At 45.8% G+C, this 18,975-nt stretch overlaps 1 protein-coding gene across 3 annotated transcripts in view; it reads right to left on the minus strand.

Annotated features, from left to right (window-relative positions):
* PI4KA (phosphatidylinositol 4-kinase alpha) overlaps positions 1 to 18,975 on the minus strand; it is a 351,394-nt gene that overhangs the window by 186,743 nt on the left and 145,676 nt on the right. For all 3 annotated transcript variants that reach the window (XM_063964791.1, XM_063964790.1, XM_063964792.1), the window contains exons 15-16: positions 6,752 to 6,847; positions 5,546 to 5,729 (exon numbers count right to left, since the gene is read on the minus strand). In XM_063964791.1, coding sequence (XP_063820861.1) covers positions 5,546 to 5,729; positions 6,752 to 6,847 — 280 coding nt within the window. The remainder of the gene's footprint in view (positions 1 to 5,545; positions 5,730 to 6,751; positions 6,848 to 18,975) is intronic.

Raw genomic sequence — 18,975 nt, forward strand, 5'->3', positions numbered from 1 at the left:
ACAAACACTGGCGGATATTTTTGAAAGCGTGCCTACCTCCTAATATTGACACCCAAAAATGTATCACTGATTGTAGATTAGAGACGGATAGTCTTATGACTGACAAAACACAATCAGGAGAACTTAGAGCAAATTAACATGCAACTAGAGTTGTATTTCCCCACAACTGTTAAGTGGAGAAAAATTTTCTCCATAAAACAGAGGGAAAATGAAATGACATCTGAATACTTCCATCAGGACCTGCAAATAATAGAAAGATACATGGGGGTATCAGATACAGGGAACGATGCGAATTACAGGAAGGTAGCTGTTTCTGTATTAATGGACGGACTCAGACAGTAAGGGACAGGGTACAAACATTTTTTGGCCTGATTGGAGAGGGGCCACAGTATCTTGTCGTAGAGCAGGGATGGGGAACCTTCGGCTCTCCAGCTGTTGTTGAACTACACATCCCAGCATGCCCTGCAACAGCTTTAGCATGGCCAAATAGCAAAACTGTAGCAAGGCATGCTGGGATGTGTAGTTTAACAGCAGCTGAAGGGCCGAAGGTTCCCCATCACTGTCGTTGAGAGTGCGCGATTGAACACCATAAGAATATTGCTAGGCGTAGAGAACTGCAGGAGGAGAGGCTGGGGACTGCAAGTATACAGGCTCTTACACCAGAGTCTCATCAGCCTAAACCCCAAAAACCCTGGTGGTAAGAAAAGACCGAGAAATTGTTACATTTGTAAAAAAATAAAGGACATTTTGCTAGAGATTGCAAGAGTAGTAGAGCACATAGCCAATATAGACCCCTAGATAGAGAAAACAAGCCACGTTATTAAACACATAGACGGGATCAAGGGACATATAGTAAGGAGTCACGAGCCATATAGAAAACACAGATTCGGTTGATGGGAAGAATGGAATAAATGCAACTTTACCCTTTTGACAGAACTTACTGGGGTTAGGAGGAGGTCCCTAAACTTCTGCTTCTTTCTCTAGCAGAAGTGACCTCTAATTAATTTAACAGAAGTTTTGTTAGAGATAGTATACATATAGCGTGCTCCCGCCCAGGAAGTACGAATTATGTTGGATACCCACGAAGACTAAGGTTGCATTTCGCTGTTCTAGATACATGTCCATCACAGGTAGAGGAAATTATCTCAAAGATACCGGGTTCCCTATGAATTTAGAATGGACAGGACACTGGATTGATGGCTGGGATAGTCCCAGTAGAGATATAACACACATAGATTTTTTTGGGGGGGAGCAGACCGAGTAGAGAATCATTCCCCTTAGTACCCAATCCAGATGTCAAACTTTGTAAAATCTTCTTTGCCTCTACCAACTTATCTGTTACTAAACTCTATGTGATTTGTCTTCAAAGCTTCCTCTTCATCCCTTACGTTCACCAACAGGGTTACAGTTCAGACGCCACAGGCCTACTCGGTCTTTCAGAGTTCTGCCCAAATCCAATATATCTCACCAGCATAGGGACACCAGTATCAGTGTGCCTGGTCATGCACAAAGGGTGGAGAATGGGAATACGGGTGAAGGGAGACTGTATATAGACACCGATATGCATGATGGCGTGACAGCCTGATGGTGAACGCAAATCTGAAAAATTTTCTTTTTATTATTTCCTTTCTCTTTTCACTCTCCACAGATGGTTTACGTCACACAACTAATAATACACAACAGTTAAACACATTGAAATGCAAGATTTATGTTCCCTACAGAAAGGTCGCTGACCCAGAGAGAACTCGTGACAAAGAGCAGAGTGTAGAGAACCTCGTATCACTGGAGTGTCTGTTTTGGGAAGGTTGAGAGGCAGGACTGTTGAAGGGCATCCGAGCACAGATCTAGAACGGTTGTAGTATCATTCTTTGTTATCACCTCCCCCTGCATTTTCCTGTCTTTTCCCCTTCTTATTTTCCTCCTTTCCCTAAACGAAATGGATCGATCACAAGAGACTGCGTTTACGGTTCTATTAGAAATTCTGGTTTTGATCAAGACAGTTTGTTTTGGTGAGGGTCACAGAGAGGTCGAGCAGGGATCTGGAATGTGTTCTGATGACGAGTATGAATTTGTAGAATCTCAGGAGCGGCACATCGCTCAACTAAAGGCTAGCATCAGTAAGCGCTCTGGTAGTCAGGGAGCTCGGAGGCACTGTGAGGGGTTATTGTCTGATGAATATTTTATTTGTAGGAATTGTGAGAATATAGTTGAGGATGGGTGCATCCAGAGATGTCAGTCCAACCTTAATATCGACATGGACCGTCATCCATTGAGTGATTACCACTTACTAGTGGGTAAGGTCTTAAACCAGACAGAATGCTGGGTGTGCTCACAGGTACCTCAAGGTCAGAGCAAGTCAGGATTAGTACCGTACCCTTTAGCAATAGATGTGGTACTCGAATTACGGGGTGGGAGACCGGTGGATAAGAAATTCAATATTTCTAGGCCCCCTAGTTTGAAGCTCCACCAGTATCATGTAGACAGGTCCTTAATTTCCAACTACCGAAAACCGGGAAATTGGGAAGTGACGTGGAATAACCAGACAATGACCTTTTCACACAGAGCTGATAGGATACCCATAGACTCTGAATTTGTACGCCAAATAGCCAACAGTGGAAGGTATTTTCGGTATAGGTATACTCGTGGAAGCAAGACCATGTGGGTTGGAAAAGTATCGTCAGGTTATTGTGCTCATATCATCCAGCCCGATACTTGTACTGAGCAGATGGGAGAACTAGGGATTGGTTTCTTTAATGGGAAAATTTGCAATATGGTGATGTTATATTTTGTCCCCCTATGTCCTCCCAGATGATGCCTATTTCATATGTGGGAGGAAGGCGTATAAGTGGCTTGCCCCGAGCTCAGAGGGATTGTGTTATATTGGGAGAGTACTGCCAGAGGTCATGACCATAACCCATGATAAGATGAAAGACGTTCACCGCAGTGCTCAGGCTCCTTATATTCATACTCACTATGAACACATCATCAAGAGGCACCTCATAGATAGAACAGAGCACGCAGCCTCTGATTTGATCCACGAATCCACCGGGATTCAATTCCTTCTCGCATTAGACATCACCCGTACTGCCAGAGGAATTATAAATTATAGGTATATCCATGCGCTAGCGAACTTGATAGATAATATCACTGAGATGTATGACGACACCTTCAGGTATACGGGAAGGGAGTTACAAGCAGGAACGGATACCACGCAATTGGTTCTCAGGTTTAGGAAAGTGGGCTCAAAATGTCATCATGAGTGTAGGGAAGTTTCTCCTTTGTATCCTGGGAGGCGTCATAATTATTGGTTTGATATTTAGGTGTGTTCGAATTCTGACGCGGCGCAAGCACGGCACAAAATTGATGAGTCTAAGGAGCAAGGGTACTGTTACAGTAGCAGATTCAGTTTACGACCCATCCATAGAGACTGTGATATGATAAGGACTGCAAATGAATTTCATGGCCTGTTTCGTTCACCCGTTTTTCTTTTGTCTCCCCCTCTGCCCAGATACATCAATCCGGAAAAAGACATCAGCCCTACCCAAAATGTTTATGTGAATGTATTTTATTTATATGTTTTATCTTCATCTCTGCAACCTTCAGTTAATGGCACACATAGTCAACAGGTGATATCCACATATACTAGCACTCACATATGTTTCCCCCTCCATGTATCATCAACTAAATGTGCACCCCATTTGTTGGAACAAGAAGCCGAAAAGAGCTCGGTAGTGTTTGTTGGCCCATTTACAGACCCTTGATACGGGATGAGAAGGATTTAATGTATACTTTGCAATACCTCGAAGCTTATTTAGAACATATACGGCACAATGATACATGCCCCTCAGACATGGATTCATACATACATACTTTTACTATCCCACTAGGTCATACATTTCCCACCTACGATTCTCCTCCGACAACTCCAAGCTTCTGTAGATATTGTGTAGATATTTTTCTGTTTTTAGTGATTAGATAGTGGCAGTTATTGGTGACTGCCAAAGGGTGGACTGTCAAAGTCGAAAAAATATTGCAGTACACACATCATGTACAAACTACACACAGATGGCCTCCGTGCGCGTACTTGCTCTCCTGTGCATGCGCATATTCGCAATTTGCGTATGGTCGCTCCCGTGGTCCTGCGCATTAGCGCGTGGTATGAGTATTTACGGTAGAGTTTGTGATCGCATGGAAGGCTATCTAAACACATTATATATTTAATCCAAATAGTGCACAATGTACACATAGTCTCCTTGCACCACATCAGAAATTAACAGCAGTTTAAATGGTAACAGAACAAAGGGATTTACCTTTACAGGATAGGAGGGGACAGAACAAGGTTACAAGGTGGTGTTTGGTATCCAGCTGTAGGGTATTTTAAGGGAAACATTCCGGTGTTGTTTGAGGAAGATCGCATGTTCCTGCGGATAGTTATGTGCAGGAGCAGAATATAGATATAAACTGTATTTACTGTACATTATGTATGCGGCGGGAATCCAGAGGAGACCACCCACAAGAGCAGTGAAAATAGACATCGCCTACCTATTCAAACAGACCTATGACCTCTCCTGTACTGTAAATGACCATCCCTGTGTCCAATGGACAAAGAGATTACAGTATCCATTGTGTTATGTTTTGGATGAAGTGAATAAAGAGAGTCTGCAGCAGGCCTGGTCAGACACAAGGCTCACAACGTTATCTATCAGATGACGGAGGACCGGACAGCGCAAGCGAATCCACTCACGTATGTAACATTGACTGTAGCCATTTACTCTGTTATATTGTATTGTATTGTATTGTTTGTATTGTAACCCCCTTTCAGCAATAATACGATGTGGTGTCGGAACCCAGTGGTTTAACTACAGACTGGTGTCGTGTATTTCTTTCCCTGCTAAGGTTTAAAGTGTAATAGCATCACACTGCATTGCTGCATAAGGTTTAAAGTGTAATAGCATCACACTGCATTGCTGCATAAGGTTTAAAGTGTAATAGCATCACACTGCATTGCTGCATAAGGTTTAAAGTGTAATAGCATCACACTGCATTGCTGCATAAGGTTTAAAGTGTATTCATTGGGTGTGTACGCGCTGTGTGTATTTTGTACCGTCAGCGCGGCGTTTGTACGCAAAGTCCGTACATGATAGGGGACTCTGTACGCTAACAGCGTAAAAAGTATGTAAAGTGTGTTTAAGGTATAGCTTTCATTCCTGTATATAAATCAGCATTGTCATGATCTACATCTAAGCTTTTTGTCTCATTAGATTGGCTTCAATGTGACAATGAATAGCATAAATGTACATGAGATAGATAGATAGATAGATAGATAGATAGATAGATTTATTTCTCTATGTTGATGTCATGCGAGGTTTTGCAATTTTTATACTTATTATTAAAAGTGATGTTTTAACCTGTATTATATCTCTAATTGTGGTGGATTAGTGCCCCAAACAAAAGAGTACTTCTTCTTTCTTTTTTATTTGATTAAATTAAAACACAGATAGAGATCTGTGCAATTTATTTTTTTATTGCTACACATTTCACTTACATTTCCAGTGATCACCATGCACCCCAGCTGGTCAACAATGAGCACATCTAGCTGTGATGGCGGCTGGCAGAACTTCTGTTGTAGTATCTGCAGAATTGGTTCCATCACTTTTGGAGTATCCCTCAGGGCCACTGCAATGTGCCCCAGAGCACGGATTGTATGATCAGGGATCAAATGTGCATCCCTGGAATATAAGGAACAGATCCCTCATTACTTCTTATAGCCTGTAATGTAATACTAAATGAGAAACATGTCTAAAGAATAATGTTTTCTTTATCAGAGCTGCTAAAACACTGTTTCACCAAATGCATTATCCTGCTGGCTCTTGATGGCATTTTTTATCTTTATACCCCAACCCATAAGCAAAAGTCAGAGCTCACTGTAGTGTGATGACAACCATTCTAGCTTAGAACTCCGGAGAAATCACTGTGTCTAGTTTAATGCAATATAGGGTAAATGTATGAAGCAGTCATAAGAGTGGAGAAGTGAGCCAGTGGAGAAGTTGCCCATAGCAACCAATCAGCTGCTCTATATAATTTTATATTATGCCAATTATAAATGTTACGTAAATGCTGATTGGTTGCCATAGGCAACTTCTCCACTGGCTCACTTCTCCACTATTTATTCATCACAAGGGTCTCAGCTTTAGACAACAGTCGCGTGCAAGGGAATGGATTTCTTTCTATTAATAAAATAAGTGCTCAAAACATAAATATATTATATTATCTAAAAGTGGAAAATTATACCTCCGTTAATCTGTAGTTTGCCATTTGCAGTGAATTAATCAGTGCCATACAAACAGAGAAGAAGATTAATATAATGTCTGTGTAATGGGCCCTACACACTAAGCGATAACACTGAAAGATATGAACAATCGCGTTCATTAATGAACAAGATATTGTTCATATCTTTCAGTGTGTGTGCATAAACGATGAACGATGCGCTGCCCCGCTCTCGTTCATCGTTGGTGCCGGGTCGTTTATACATGCATGCCAATATGGAAATATTAGTCCATATTAGCATGCAGGGCTATGGGGCCGGGTGACAGGGAGAGTTAAGAAACTTCACTTCCCCCCACCCCCCACCCGGTCGCCCGTCACGCACCTTGGCGACATGGCCGCCAGTGTGTAGGGCCTATTACTCTCTCTCTCTTCTATTGACAGATAACAGATTATATCCAAAGGGCTTAATAAAACAGCCACGTACTTTTCATTCTCCTGCGATATATAAAGGCGATTGGATAAACTGGCAAGGAAAGCTTCTACAATTACTGGATCGATGGTTAAACCCGCCTTTAAACACCTGAAATAAAAAATAAATCAAATCAATTGCAATTACCAATGTATATCTGACTCCTCCACAACAGAACAGTCTAGATTGAAATTTCTGACATTCTACTTTGGGAATACCGATAACGCAGACTAATTCATTTTTTTACATTTCTCTACATCTCTTCCCATAATGCACCATTCCCCCAGGCAGAGAGCTCTAGTGATAAGGAAGTTAATGGCACATTAGCTCAGTGTTATGAAAACCGCAAGTGCAGTCTATTCAGATTATTTTACTGCCCTTGGGAGTATTACTCCAATATCTCCTCTTGTCTTTATAGAGGATCGTTATTATACTTCACAGGATGACCAGAATAATTTACCATGTACTAACAAGGCTAGAAACCTGGAGATATTTTTTAGCAGCACTTGCAAATACTTAAAGACCCAAGGAGGCATTAATTCAAAGGACAGTACAGGTTGAGAATCCCATATCCAAATATTCTAAAATACGGAATATTCCGAAATACAGATTTTTTTGAGTGAGTGAATTAGTGAAACCTTTGTTTTCTGATGGCTCAATGTAAACAAACTTTGTTTAATACACAAAGTTATTAAAAATACTGTATTAAATGACCTTCAGGCTGTGTGTATTAGTTCTATATGAAACATAAAAATATTGTGTAATTGTACACACACTTTGTTTAATGCACAAAGTTATTAAAAAATAAGAATTTACTTACCGATAATTCTATTTCTCGGAGTCCGTAGTGGATGCTGGGGTTCCTGAAAGGACCATGGGGAATAGCGGCTCCGCAGGAGACAGGGCACAAAAAGTAAAGCTTTATGATCAGGTGGTGTGTACTGGCTCCTCCCCCTATGACCCTCCTCCAAGCCTCAGTTAGGATACTGTGCCCGGACGAGCGTACACAATAAGGAAGGATTTTGAATCCCGGGTAAGACTCATACCAGCCACACCAATCATACTGTACAACCTGTGATCTGAACCCAGTTAACAGTATGAGAACAGAGGAGCCTCTGAAAGATGGCTCACTACAACAATAACCCGATTTAGTTAACAATAACTATGTACAAGTATTGCAGATAATCCGCACTTGGGATGGGCGCCCAGCATCCACTACGGACTCCGAGAAATAGAATTATCGGTAAGTAAATTCTTATTTTCTCTATCGTCCTAGTGGATGCTGGGGTTCCTGAAAGGACCATGGGGATTATACCAAAGCTCCCAAACGGGCGGGAGAGTGCGGATGACTCTGCAGCACCGAATGAGAGAACTCCAGGTCCTCCTTAGCCAGGGTATCAAATTTGTAGGATTTTACAAACGTGTTCTCCCCCGACCACGTAGCCGCTCGGCAAAGTTGTAAAGCCGAGACCCCTCGGGCAGCCGCCCAAGATGAGCCCACCTTCCTTGTGGAATGGGCATTTACTTATTTTTGGCTGTGGCAAGCCTGCCACAGAATGTGCAAGCTGAATTGTACTACAAATCCAACGAGCAATAGTCTGCTTAGAAGCAGGGGCACCCAGCTTGTTGGGTGCATACAGGATAAAACAGCAAGTCAGATTTCCTGACTCCAGCCGACCTGGAAAACTATACAGCCCTGACAACATCCAGCAACTTGGAGTCCTCCAAGTCCCTAGTAGCCGCAGGTACCACAATAAGCTGGTTCAGGTGAAACGCTGACACCACCTTAGAGATAAACTGGGGACGAGTCCGCAGCTTTGCTCTGTCCGAATGGACAATCAGATATGGCTTTGTGAGACAAAGCCGCCAATTTTGACACTCGCCTGGCCGAGGTCAGGACCAACCGCATGTTCACTTTTCATGTGAGGTATATCAAATCCACAGATTTGAGTGGTTTAAACCAATGTGATTTTTGGAATCCCCAAAACTACGTTGAGATCCCCCAGTGCCACTGGAGACATCAAAAGGGGTTGTATATGCAGTACTCCCTTGACAAACTTCTGGACTTCAGGAACTGAAGCCAATTCTTTCTGGAAGAAAATCGACAGGCCGAAATTTGAACCTTAATGGACCCCAATTTGAGGCCCATAGACACTCCTGTTTGCAGGAAATATAGGAATTAACCTAGTTGAAATTCTTCCGTGGAGCCTTCCTGGCCTCACACCATGGAACATATTTTCACCTAAACTGTGATAATGTTGTGCGGTCACCTCCTTCCTGGCTCTGACCAGGGTAGGAATGACCTCTTCCGGAATGCCTTTTTCCCTTAGGATCCGGCGTTCACCCGCCCCTGCGTCAAGGCAGCTGCGGTAAGTCTTGGAACAGACATGATTCTTGCTGAATCAAGACCCTTCTTATCTCTTGAAGTTCCGGTTACCAAGTCTTTCTTGGCCAAACCGGAGCCACGAGTATAATTCTTACTCCTCTCCTTCCTATAATTCTCAATACCCTGGGTATGAGAGGCAGAGGAGGGAACACATACCCGACTGGTACACCCACGGTGTTACCAGAGCGACCCAGCTATTGCCTGAGGGTCTCTTGACCTGGCGCTTCAGGTGGGACGCCATCTTATGACCACCTTTGGTCTTTCCCAACGGTTTACAATCATGTGGAAACTTCCAGATGAAGTTCCCACTTTTCCGAGTGGAATTCATTCCTGCTGAGGAAATTCAGTTTTCCACTCCCGGAATGAACACTGCTGACAGTGTTATCACATGATTTTTCGCTCAGCGAAAAGTTCTTGCTGTCATTGCCCTCCTGCTTCTTGTGCCGCCCCGTCTGTTTACGTGGGCGACTGCCATGATGATGTCCGACCAGATCAGCACCGACTGACTTTGAAGCAGAGGTCTTCCTAGGCTCAGAGCATTGTAAATTGCTCTTAGCTCCAGTATATTCATGTGGAGAAAAATCTCCAGACTTGACCACACTCCTTGGAAATTTCTTCCCTGTGTGACTGCTTCCCAGCCTCTCAGGCTGGCATCCGTGGTCACCAGAACACAGTCCTGAATGCTGAATGTGCTGTCCTCTAGAAGATGAGCACTCTGCAGCCCCCACATAAGAGACACCCTTGTCCTTGGAGACAGGATTATCTGCTGATGCATCTGAAGATGCGATCCGGACCATTCGTTTGCGTGAGATCTGCCGAATGGAATTTCTTCGTAAGAAGCCACCATTTTTCCCAAGACTCCTGTGCATTGATGCACTGATACTTGGCCTGGTTTTAGGAGGTTTCAGACTAGTTCGGATAGCTCCTTGGCTTTCTCCTCCAGGAGAAACACCTTTTTCTGGACTATGCCCAGAATCATTCCTAGGAACAGCAGACGTATCGTCGGAAAAACGCTGCGATTTTTGGAATATTAGAATCCACTCGTGCTGTCGTAGAACTACTTTAGATAGTGCTATTCCGACCTCCAACTGTTCTCTGGACCTTTCCCTTTTCAGGATATCGTCCAAGTAAGGGATAATTAAGATGCCCTTTTCTTTGAAGAGAATCATCTTTTCGGCCATTACCTTGGTAAAGGCCCGGGGTGCCGTGGATAATTCAACGGCAGCGTCAGAAACTGATATTGACAGTTCTGTACCACGAACCATAGGTACCCTTGTTGAGAAGGGCAAATTTGGACATGGAGGTAATCCTTGATGTCCAGGGACACCATATAGTCCCCTTTTTTCCGGTTCGCTATCACTGTTCTGAGTGACTCCATCTTGATTTGAACCTTTGTATGTAAGTGTTCAAAGATTTCAGATTTAGAATATGTCTCACCAAGCCGTCTGGCTTCAGTAACACAATATAGTGTGGAAGACTAATACCCTTTTCCTTGATTGTAGAAGGGGTACTTTGATTATCACCTGCTGGAAATACAGCTTGTGAATTTTTTCCCAATACTGCCTCCCTGTCGGAGGGAGCCTTTGGTAAAGCAGACTTCAGGAACCTGCGAGGAAAAGATGTCTCGAATCTCCAAACTGTACCCCTGGGATAATACTTTGTACGATCTAGGGGTCAACTTGCGAGTGATCCCACTGCACGCTGAGACTCTTGAGACGACCCCCCACCTCACCTGAGTCAGCTTGCACGGCCCCAGCGTCCTGCTGAGGACTTGGCAGACTCGGTGGAGGGCTTCTGTTCCTGGAAAGGGGCTGCCTTCTGCAGTCTACTTCCCTTTCCTCTATGTCTGGGCAGATATGACTGGCCTTTTGCCCGCATGCCCTTATGGGAACGGAAGGATTGAGGCTGAAAAGACAGTGTCTCTTTCTGCTGAGATGTGACTTGGGGTAAAAAGGTTGGATTTCCCAGCTGTTGCCGTGGCCCCCAGGTCCGATGGACCGACCCCAAGTACCTCCTCTCCTTTATACGACCATACTTTCATGTGCCGTATGGGATCTGCATCACCTGACCACTGTCGTGTCCATAACATCTTCTGGCAGATATGGACAACGCACTTATCTTGATGCCAGAGTGCAAATATCCCTCTGTGCATCTCGCATATATATATATATATATATATATAGACTGCATCCTATTAAATGCTCTATATCACTAAAATATTTTCAGTCAGGGAATCCGACCAAGCCAACCCAGCACTGCATTTCCAGGCTGAGGCGATCGCTGGTCGCAGTATAACCACCGTATGTGTGTATATACTTTTTAGGATATTACTCCAGCTTCATATCAGCTGGCTCCTTGAGGGCGGCCGTATCTGAAGACGGTAACGCCACATGATAAGCGTGTGAGCGCCTTATCCACCCTAAGGGGTGTTTCCCAACTCGCCCTAACTTCTGGCGGGAAAAGGTATAACGCCAATATTTGCTATCGGGGTAAACCCACGCCTCATCACACACTTCATTTTATTTTATCTGATTTAGGAAAAACTACGGTAGTTTTTTCACTCCCACATAATACCCATCTTTGTGGTACTTGTAGTATCAGAAATATGTAACACCTCCTTCATTGCCCTTAACGTGTGGCCCTAATGAGGAATACGTTTGTTTATTCACCGTCGACACTGGATTCAGTGTCCGTGTCAGTGTCTGTGTCGACCGACTAAGGTAAACGGGCGTTTTAAACCCCTGACGGTGTTCTTGAGACGTCTGGACCGGTACTAATTGTTTGTCGGCCGTCTCATGTCGTCAACCGACCTTGCAGCGTGTTGACATTATCACGTAATTCCCTAAATAAGCCATCCATTCCGGTGTCGACTCCCTAGAGAGTGACATCACCATTACAGGCAATTTGCTCCGCCTCCTCACCAACATCGTCCTCATACATGTCGACACACACGTACCGACACACCAGCACACACATAGGGAATGCTCTGATAGAGGACAGGACCCACTAGCCCTTTGGAGAGACAGAGGGAGAGTTTGCCAGCACACACCAAAAACGCTATAATTATATAGGGACAACCTTATATAAGTGTTTTCCCTTATAGCATCTTTATATATATTTCTAATGCCAAATTAGTGCCCCCCCTCTCTGTTTTAACCCTGTTTCTGTAGTGCAGTGCAGGGGAGAGCCTGGGAGCCTTCCCTCCAGCCTTTCTGTGAGGGAAAATGGCGCTGTGTGCTGAGGAGATAGGCCCCGCCCCTTTTTCGGCGGGCTCGTCTCCCGCTCTTCAACGGATTCTGGCAGGGGTTAAATATCTCCATATAGTCCCCGGAGGCTATATGTGAGGTATTTTTTGCCAAATAACAGGTTTCCATTGCTGCCCAGGGCGCCCCCCCCCAGCGCCCTGCACCCTCAGTGACTGCCGTGTGAAGTGTGCTGAGAGCAATGGCGCACAGCTGCAGTGCTGTGCGCTACCTTAAGAAGACTGAGGAGTCTTCTGCCGCCGATTCTGGACCTTCTTCTCTTTTCAGCATCTGCAAGGGGGCCGGCGGCGAGGCTCCGGTGACCCATCCAGGCTGTACCTGTGATCGTCCCTCTGGAGCTAATGTCCAGTAGCCAAAGAAGCCAATCCATCCTGCACGCAGGTGAGTTCACTTCTTCTCCCCTAAGTCCCTCGATGCAGTGATCCTGTTGCCAGCAGGACTCACTGTAAAATAAAAAACCTAAGCTAAACTTTTCTAAGCAGCTCTTTAGGAGAGCCACCTAGATTGCACCCTTCTCGGCCGGGCACAAAAACCTAACTGAGGCTTGGAGGAGGGTCATAGGGGGAGGAGCCAGTACACACCACCTGATCATAAAGCTTTACTTTTTGTGCCCTGTCTCCTGCGGAGCCGCTATTCCCCATGGTCCTTTCAGGAACCCCAGCATCCACTAGGACGATAGAGAAATATTGGCTAAAATTACCTTCAGGCTGTGTGTATAAGGTGTATATGTAACATAAATGCATTCTGTGCTTAGACTTGGGTCCCATCGCCATAATATCTCATTATGGTATGCAATTATTCCAAAATACGGAAAAATCCGATATCCAAAATACTTCTGGTCCCAAGCATTTTGGATAAGGGATACTCAACCTTTACGGTGATATTTTTGTGCTTAGGTTATATCCTTTTCTAATAATCCACTCTGAAAAAACGTAATAGTGCAGGTATAGATGGCACCATTGCTTGCCTGGGACTGTAAATTTTGTCTAACAAATCCTCAAAAGGACAGGCCAGGAGTACAAAACAATGTCTGCGAACACTAATCCTAAAAAGGATCATCATGAAAGAAATTAGAACTAAACCTCAAGCAAAGAGCATAAAGGAAGGATGTCTGGTGTCCCTCAATGGATTTGAGAAAAAAAAGAAAAACTATTTTCTTTAACATCCGTAGGGGCGACACTGGATACTTAAATATGTAAAAGCTACTGAAAGTGTGTACTGAAGGCCAAGCAACTGCCTGGCAAAACTGCAGAGGCTGTGCCCTGTGCCACCCAGCAGGCTCCTAAAGATACAGTGGAATGCCAATTCACACACTCCACACCTCCCAACATTCTTCTTTGTCAAAGAGGGACACACGCGCGGCGAAGCCGGGCGCGCTTCCGAAATGGGGGCGTGGTCAATGAAAATGGGGCTTGGCTTTGCAGGAGGACCAGCGATTTTCATCTGTAATGCCCTTGAATTGCGAGCCACGCCCCATTTTCGACACTGAGGGGGCATGCCCAGCGCTCCGTGAGCTGCTGGCATACCCCCTCTCCTCCCGTCTCCACTGAATAGACGCTGTTCGCATGCGCACAGCGTCTATTCACCGCTGCTCTGCTTGGCAGAGCAGCGAGTGCAGGAGCCTCCCAACTGCCCTCCACCGCGGGACACTGCGGCCAGCGGGTGGGACAGCGGGAGAGTACCAAAAAAATAAGAATTTACTTACCGATAATTCTATTTCTCGTAGTCCGTAGTGGATGCTGGGGACTCCGTAAGGACCATGGGGAATAGCGGCTCCGCAGGAGACTGGGCACATCTAAAGAAAGCTTTAGGACTATCTGGTGTGCACTGGCTCCTCCCCCTATGACCCTCCTCCAAGCCTCAGTTAGGATACTGTGCCCGGACGAGCGTACACAATAAGGAAGGATTTTGAATCCCGGGTAAGACTCATACCAGCCACACCAATCACACCGTACAACTTGTGATCTGAACCCAGTTAACAGCATGATAACAGAGGAGCCTCTAGAAAAGATGGCTCACTACAGCAATAACCCGATTTTTTGGTAACAATAACTATGTACCAGTATTGCAGACAATCCGCACTTGGGATGGACGCCCAGCATCCACTACGGACTACGAGAAATAGAATTATCGGTAAGTAAATTCTTATTTTCTCTAACGTCCTAAGTGGATGCTGGGGACTCCGTAAGGACCATGGGGATTATACCAAAGCTCCCAAACGGGCGGGAGAGTGCGGATGACTCTGCAGCACCAAATGAGAGAACTCCAGGTCCTCCTCAGCCAGGGTATCAATTTTGTAGAATTTTACAAACGTATTTGCTCCTGACCAAGTAGCTGCTCGGCAAAGTTGTAAAGCCGAGACCCCTCGGGCAGCCGCCCAAGATGAGCCCACCTTCCTTGTGGAGAGGGCATTTACAGATTTTTGGCTGTGGCAGGCCTGCCACAGAATGTGCAAGCTGAATTGTACTACAAATCCAACGAGCAATAGTCTGCTTAGAAGCAGGAGCACCCAGCTTGTTGGGTGTATACAGGATAAACAGCGAGTCAGATTTCCTGACTCCAGCCGTCCTGGAAACATATATTTTCAGGGCCCTGACAACGTCTAGCAACTTGGAGTCCTCCAAGTCCCTAGTAGCCGCAGGCACCACAATAGGTTGGTTCAGGTGAAACGCTGAAACCACCTTAGGGAGAAACTGAGGACGAGTCCTCAATTCCGCCCTGTCCGAATGGAAAATCAGATAAGGGCTTTTACAGGATAAAGCCGCCAATTCTGACACGCGCCTGGCCCAGGCCAGGGCCAACAGCATGACCACTTTCCATGTGAGATATTTTAACTCCACAGATTTAAGTGGTTCAAACCAATGTGACTTTTGGAACCCAAAAACTACATTGAGATCTCAAAGTGCCACTGGAGGCACAAAAGGAGGCTGTATATGCAGTACCCCTTTTACAAACGTCTGAACTTCAGGGACTGAAGCTAGTTCTTTTTGGAAGAAAATTGACAGGGCCGAATTTGAACCTTAATGGACCCCAATTTCAGGCCCATAGACACTCCTGTTTGCAGGAAATGTAGGAATCGACCCAGTTGAATTTCCTCCGTCGGGCCTTACTGGCCTCGCACCACGCAACATATTTTCGCCAAATGCGGTGATAATGTTTTGCGGTTACATCCTTCCTGGCTTTGATCAGGATAGGGATGACTTCATCCGGAATGCCTTTTTTCCTTCAGGATCCGGCGTTCAACCGCCATGCTGTCAAACGCAGCCGCGGTAAGTCTTGGAACAGACAGGGTCCTTGCTGGAGCAGGTCCCTTCTTAGAGGTAGAGGCCACGGATCCTCCGTGAGCATCTCTTGAAGTTCCGGTTACCAAGTCCTTCTTGGCCAATCCGGAGCCACGAATATAGTGCTTACTCCTCTCCATCTTATCAATCTCAGTACCTTGGGTATGAGAGGCAGAGGAGGGAACACATACACTGACTGGTACACCCACGGTGTTACCAGAGCGTCTACAGCTATTGCCTGAGGGTCCCTTGACCTGGCGCAATACCTGTCGAGTTTTTCCCAACGGTTTATAATCATGTGGAAGACTTCTGGGTGAAGTCCCCACTCTCCCGGGTGGAGGTCGTGCTGAGGAAGTCTGCTTCCCAGTTGTCCACTCCCGGAATGAATACTGCTGACAGTGCTATCACATGATTTTCCGCCCAGCGAAGAATCCTTGCAGCTTCTGCCATTGCCCTCCTGCTTCTTGTGCCACCCTGTCTGTTTACGTGGGTGACTGCCGTGATGTTGTCCGACTGGATCAACACCGGCTGACCTTGAAGCAGAGGTCTTGCTAAGCTTAGAGCATTGTAAATGGCCCTTAGCTTCAGGATATTTATGTGAAGTGATGTCTCCAGGCTTGACCATAAGCCCTGGATATTCCTTCCCTGTGTGACTGCTCCCCAGCCTCGCAGGCTGGCATCCGTGGTCACCAGGACCCAGTCCTGAATGCCGAATCTGCGGCCCTCTAGAAGATGAGCACTCTGCAACCACCACAGGAGGGACACCCTTGTCCTTGGTGACAGGGTTATCCGCTGATGCATCTGAAGATGCGACCTGGACCATTTGTCCAGCAGGTCCCACTGGAAAGTTCTTGCGTGGAATCTGCCGAATGGGATTGCTTCGTAGGAAGCCACCATTTTACCCAGAACCCTTGTGCATTGATGCACTGAGACTTGGCTCGGTTTTAGGAGGTTCCTGACTAGCTCGGATAACTCCCTGGCTTTCTCCTCCGGGAGAAACACCTTTTTCTGGACTGTGTCCAGGATCATCCCTAGGAACAGAAGACAAGTCGTCGGAACCAGCTGCGATTTTGGAATATTGAGAATCCAATCGTGCTGCCGCAACACTACCTGAGATAGTGCTACACCGACCTCCAACTGTTCCCTGGATCTTACCCTTATCAGGGAATCGTCCAAGTAAGGGATAACTAAAATTCCCTTCCTTCGAAGGAATATCATCATTTCGGCCATTACCTTGGTAAAGACCCGGGGTGCCGTGGACCATCCATACGGCAGCGTCTGAACTGATAGTGACAGTTCTGTACCATAAACCTGAGGTACCCTTGGTGAGAAGGGTAAATTTTGACTTGAAGGTAAGCATCCTTGATGTCCCGAGACATCATGTAGTCCCCTTCTTCCAGGTTCGCAATCACTGCTCTGAGTGACTCAATCTTCAATTTGAACCTCTGTATGTAAGTGTTCAAAGATTTTAGATTTAGAATCGGTCTCACCGAGCCGTCCGGCTTCGGTACCACAACAGTGTGGAATAATACCCCGTTCCCTGTTGCAGGAGGGGTACCTTGATTATCACCTGTTGGGAATACAGCTTGTGAATGGCTTCCAAAACTGTCTCCCTGTCAGAAGGAGACATCGGTAAAGCCGACTTTAGGAAACGGCGAGGGGGAGACGTCTCGAATTCAAATTTGTACCCCTGAGATATCACCTGAAGGATCCAGGGGTCTACTTGCGAGTGAGCCCACTGCGCGCTGAAATTCATTGAGACGGGCCCCCCACCGTGCCTGATTCTGCTTGTAAAGCCCCAGCGTCATACTGAGGGCTTGGCAGAGGCGGGAGAGGGTTTCTGTTCCTGGGAACTGGCTGATTTCTGCAGCCTTTTTCCTCTCCCTCTGTCACGGGGCAGAAATGAGGAACCTTTTGCCTGCTTGTCCACGAAAAGACTGCGCCTGATAATACGGCGTCTTCTCATGTTGAGAGGCGACCTGGGGTACAAACGTGGATTTCCCAGCTGTTGCCGTGGCCACCAGGTCTGAAAGACCGACCCCAAATAACTCCTCCCCTTAATAAGGCAATACTTCCAAATGCCGTTTGGAATACGCATCACCTGACCACTGACGTGTCCATAACCCTCTACTGGTAGAAATGGACAACGCACTTAGACTTGATGCCAGTCGGCAAATATTCCGCTGTGCATCACGCATATATAGAAATGCATCTTTTAAATGCTCTATAGGCAAAAATATACTGTCCCTATCTAGGGTATCAATATTTTCAGTCAGGGAATCCGACCACGCCAACCCAGCACTGCACATCCAGGCTGAGGCGATTGCTGGTCGCAGTATAACACCAGTATGTGTGTAAATACATTTTAGGATACCCTCCTGCTTTCTATCAGCAGGATCCTTAAGGGCGGCCATCTCAGGAGAGGGTAGAGCCCTTACAAGCGTGTGAGCGCTTTATCCACCCTAGGGGGTGTTTCCCAACGCACCCTAACCTCTGGCGGGAAAGGATATAATGCCAATAACATTTTAGAAATTATCAGTTGTTATCGGGGAAAAACCACGCATCATCACACACCTCATTTAATTTCTCAGATTCAGGAAAACTACAGGTAGTTTTTCCTCACCGAACATAATACCCCTTTTTGGTGGTACTTGTATTATCAGAAATGTGTAAAACATTTTTCATTGCCTCAATCATGTAACGTGTGGCCCTACTGGAAGTCACATTTGTCTCTTCACCGTCGACACTGGAGTCAGTATCCGTGTCGGCGTCTATATCTGCCATCTGAGGTAACGGGCGCTTTAGAGCCCCTGACGGCCTATGAGACGTCTGGACAGGCACAAGCTGAGTAGCCGGCTGTCTCATGTCCACCACTGTCTTTTATACAGAGCTGACACTGTCACGTAATTCCTTCCAACAGTTCATCCACTCAGGTGTCGACCCCCTAGGGGGTGACATCACTATTACAGGCAATCTGCTCCGTCTCCACATCATTTTTCTCCTCATACACGTCGACACAACATACCGACATACAGCACACACACAGGGAATGCTCTGATAGAGGACAGGACCCCACTAGCCCTTTGGGGAGACAGAGGGAGAGTTTGCCAGCACACACCAGAGCGCTATACATATATACAGGGATAACCTTATATAAGTGTTTTTCCCCTTATAGCTGCTGTATCTTTAATACTGCGCGTAATTAGTGCCCCCCCTCTCTTTTTTAACCCTTTCTGTAGTGTAGTGACTGCAGGGGAGAGCCAGGGAGCTTCCCTCCAACGGAGCTGTGAGGGAAAATGGCGCCAGTGT

The sequence above is a fragment of the Pseudophryne corroboree genome, chromosome 1 (genome assembly GCF_028390025.1).
Source record: "Pseudophryne corroboree isolate aPseCor3 chromosome 1, aPseCor3.hap2, whole genome shotgun sequence".
Taxonomy (NCBI): domain Eukaryota; kingdom Metazoa; phylum Chordata; class Amphibia; order Anura; family Myobatrachidae; genus Pseudophryne; species Pseudophryne corroboree.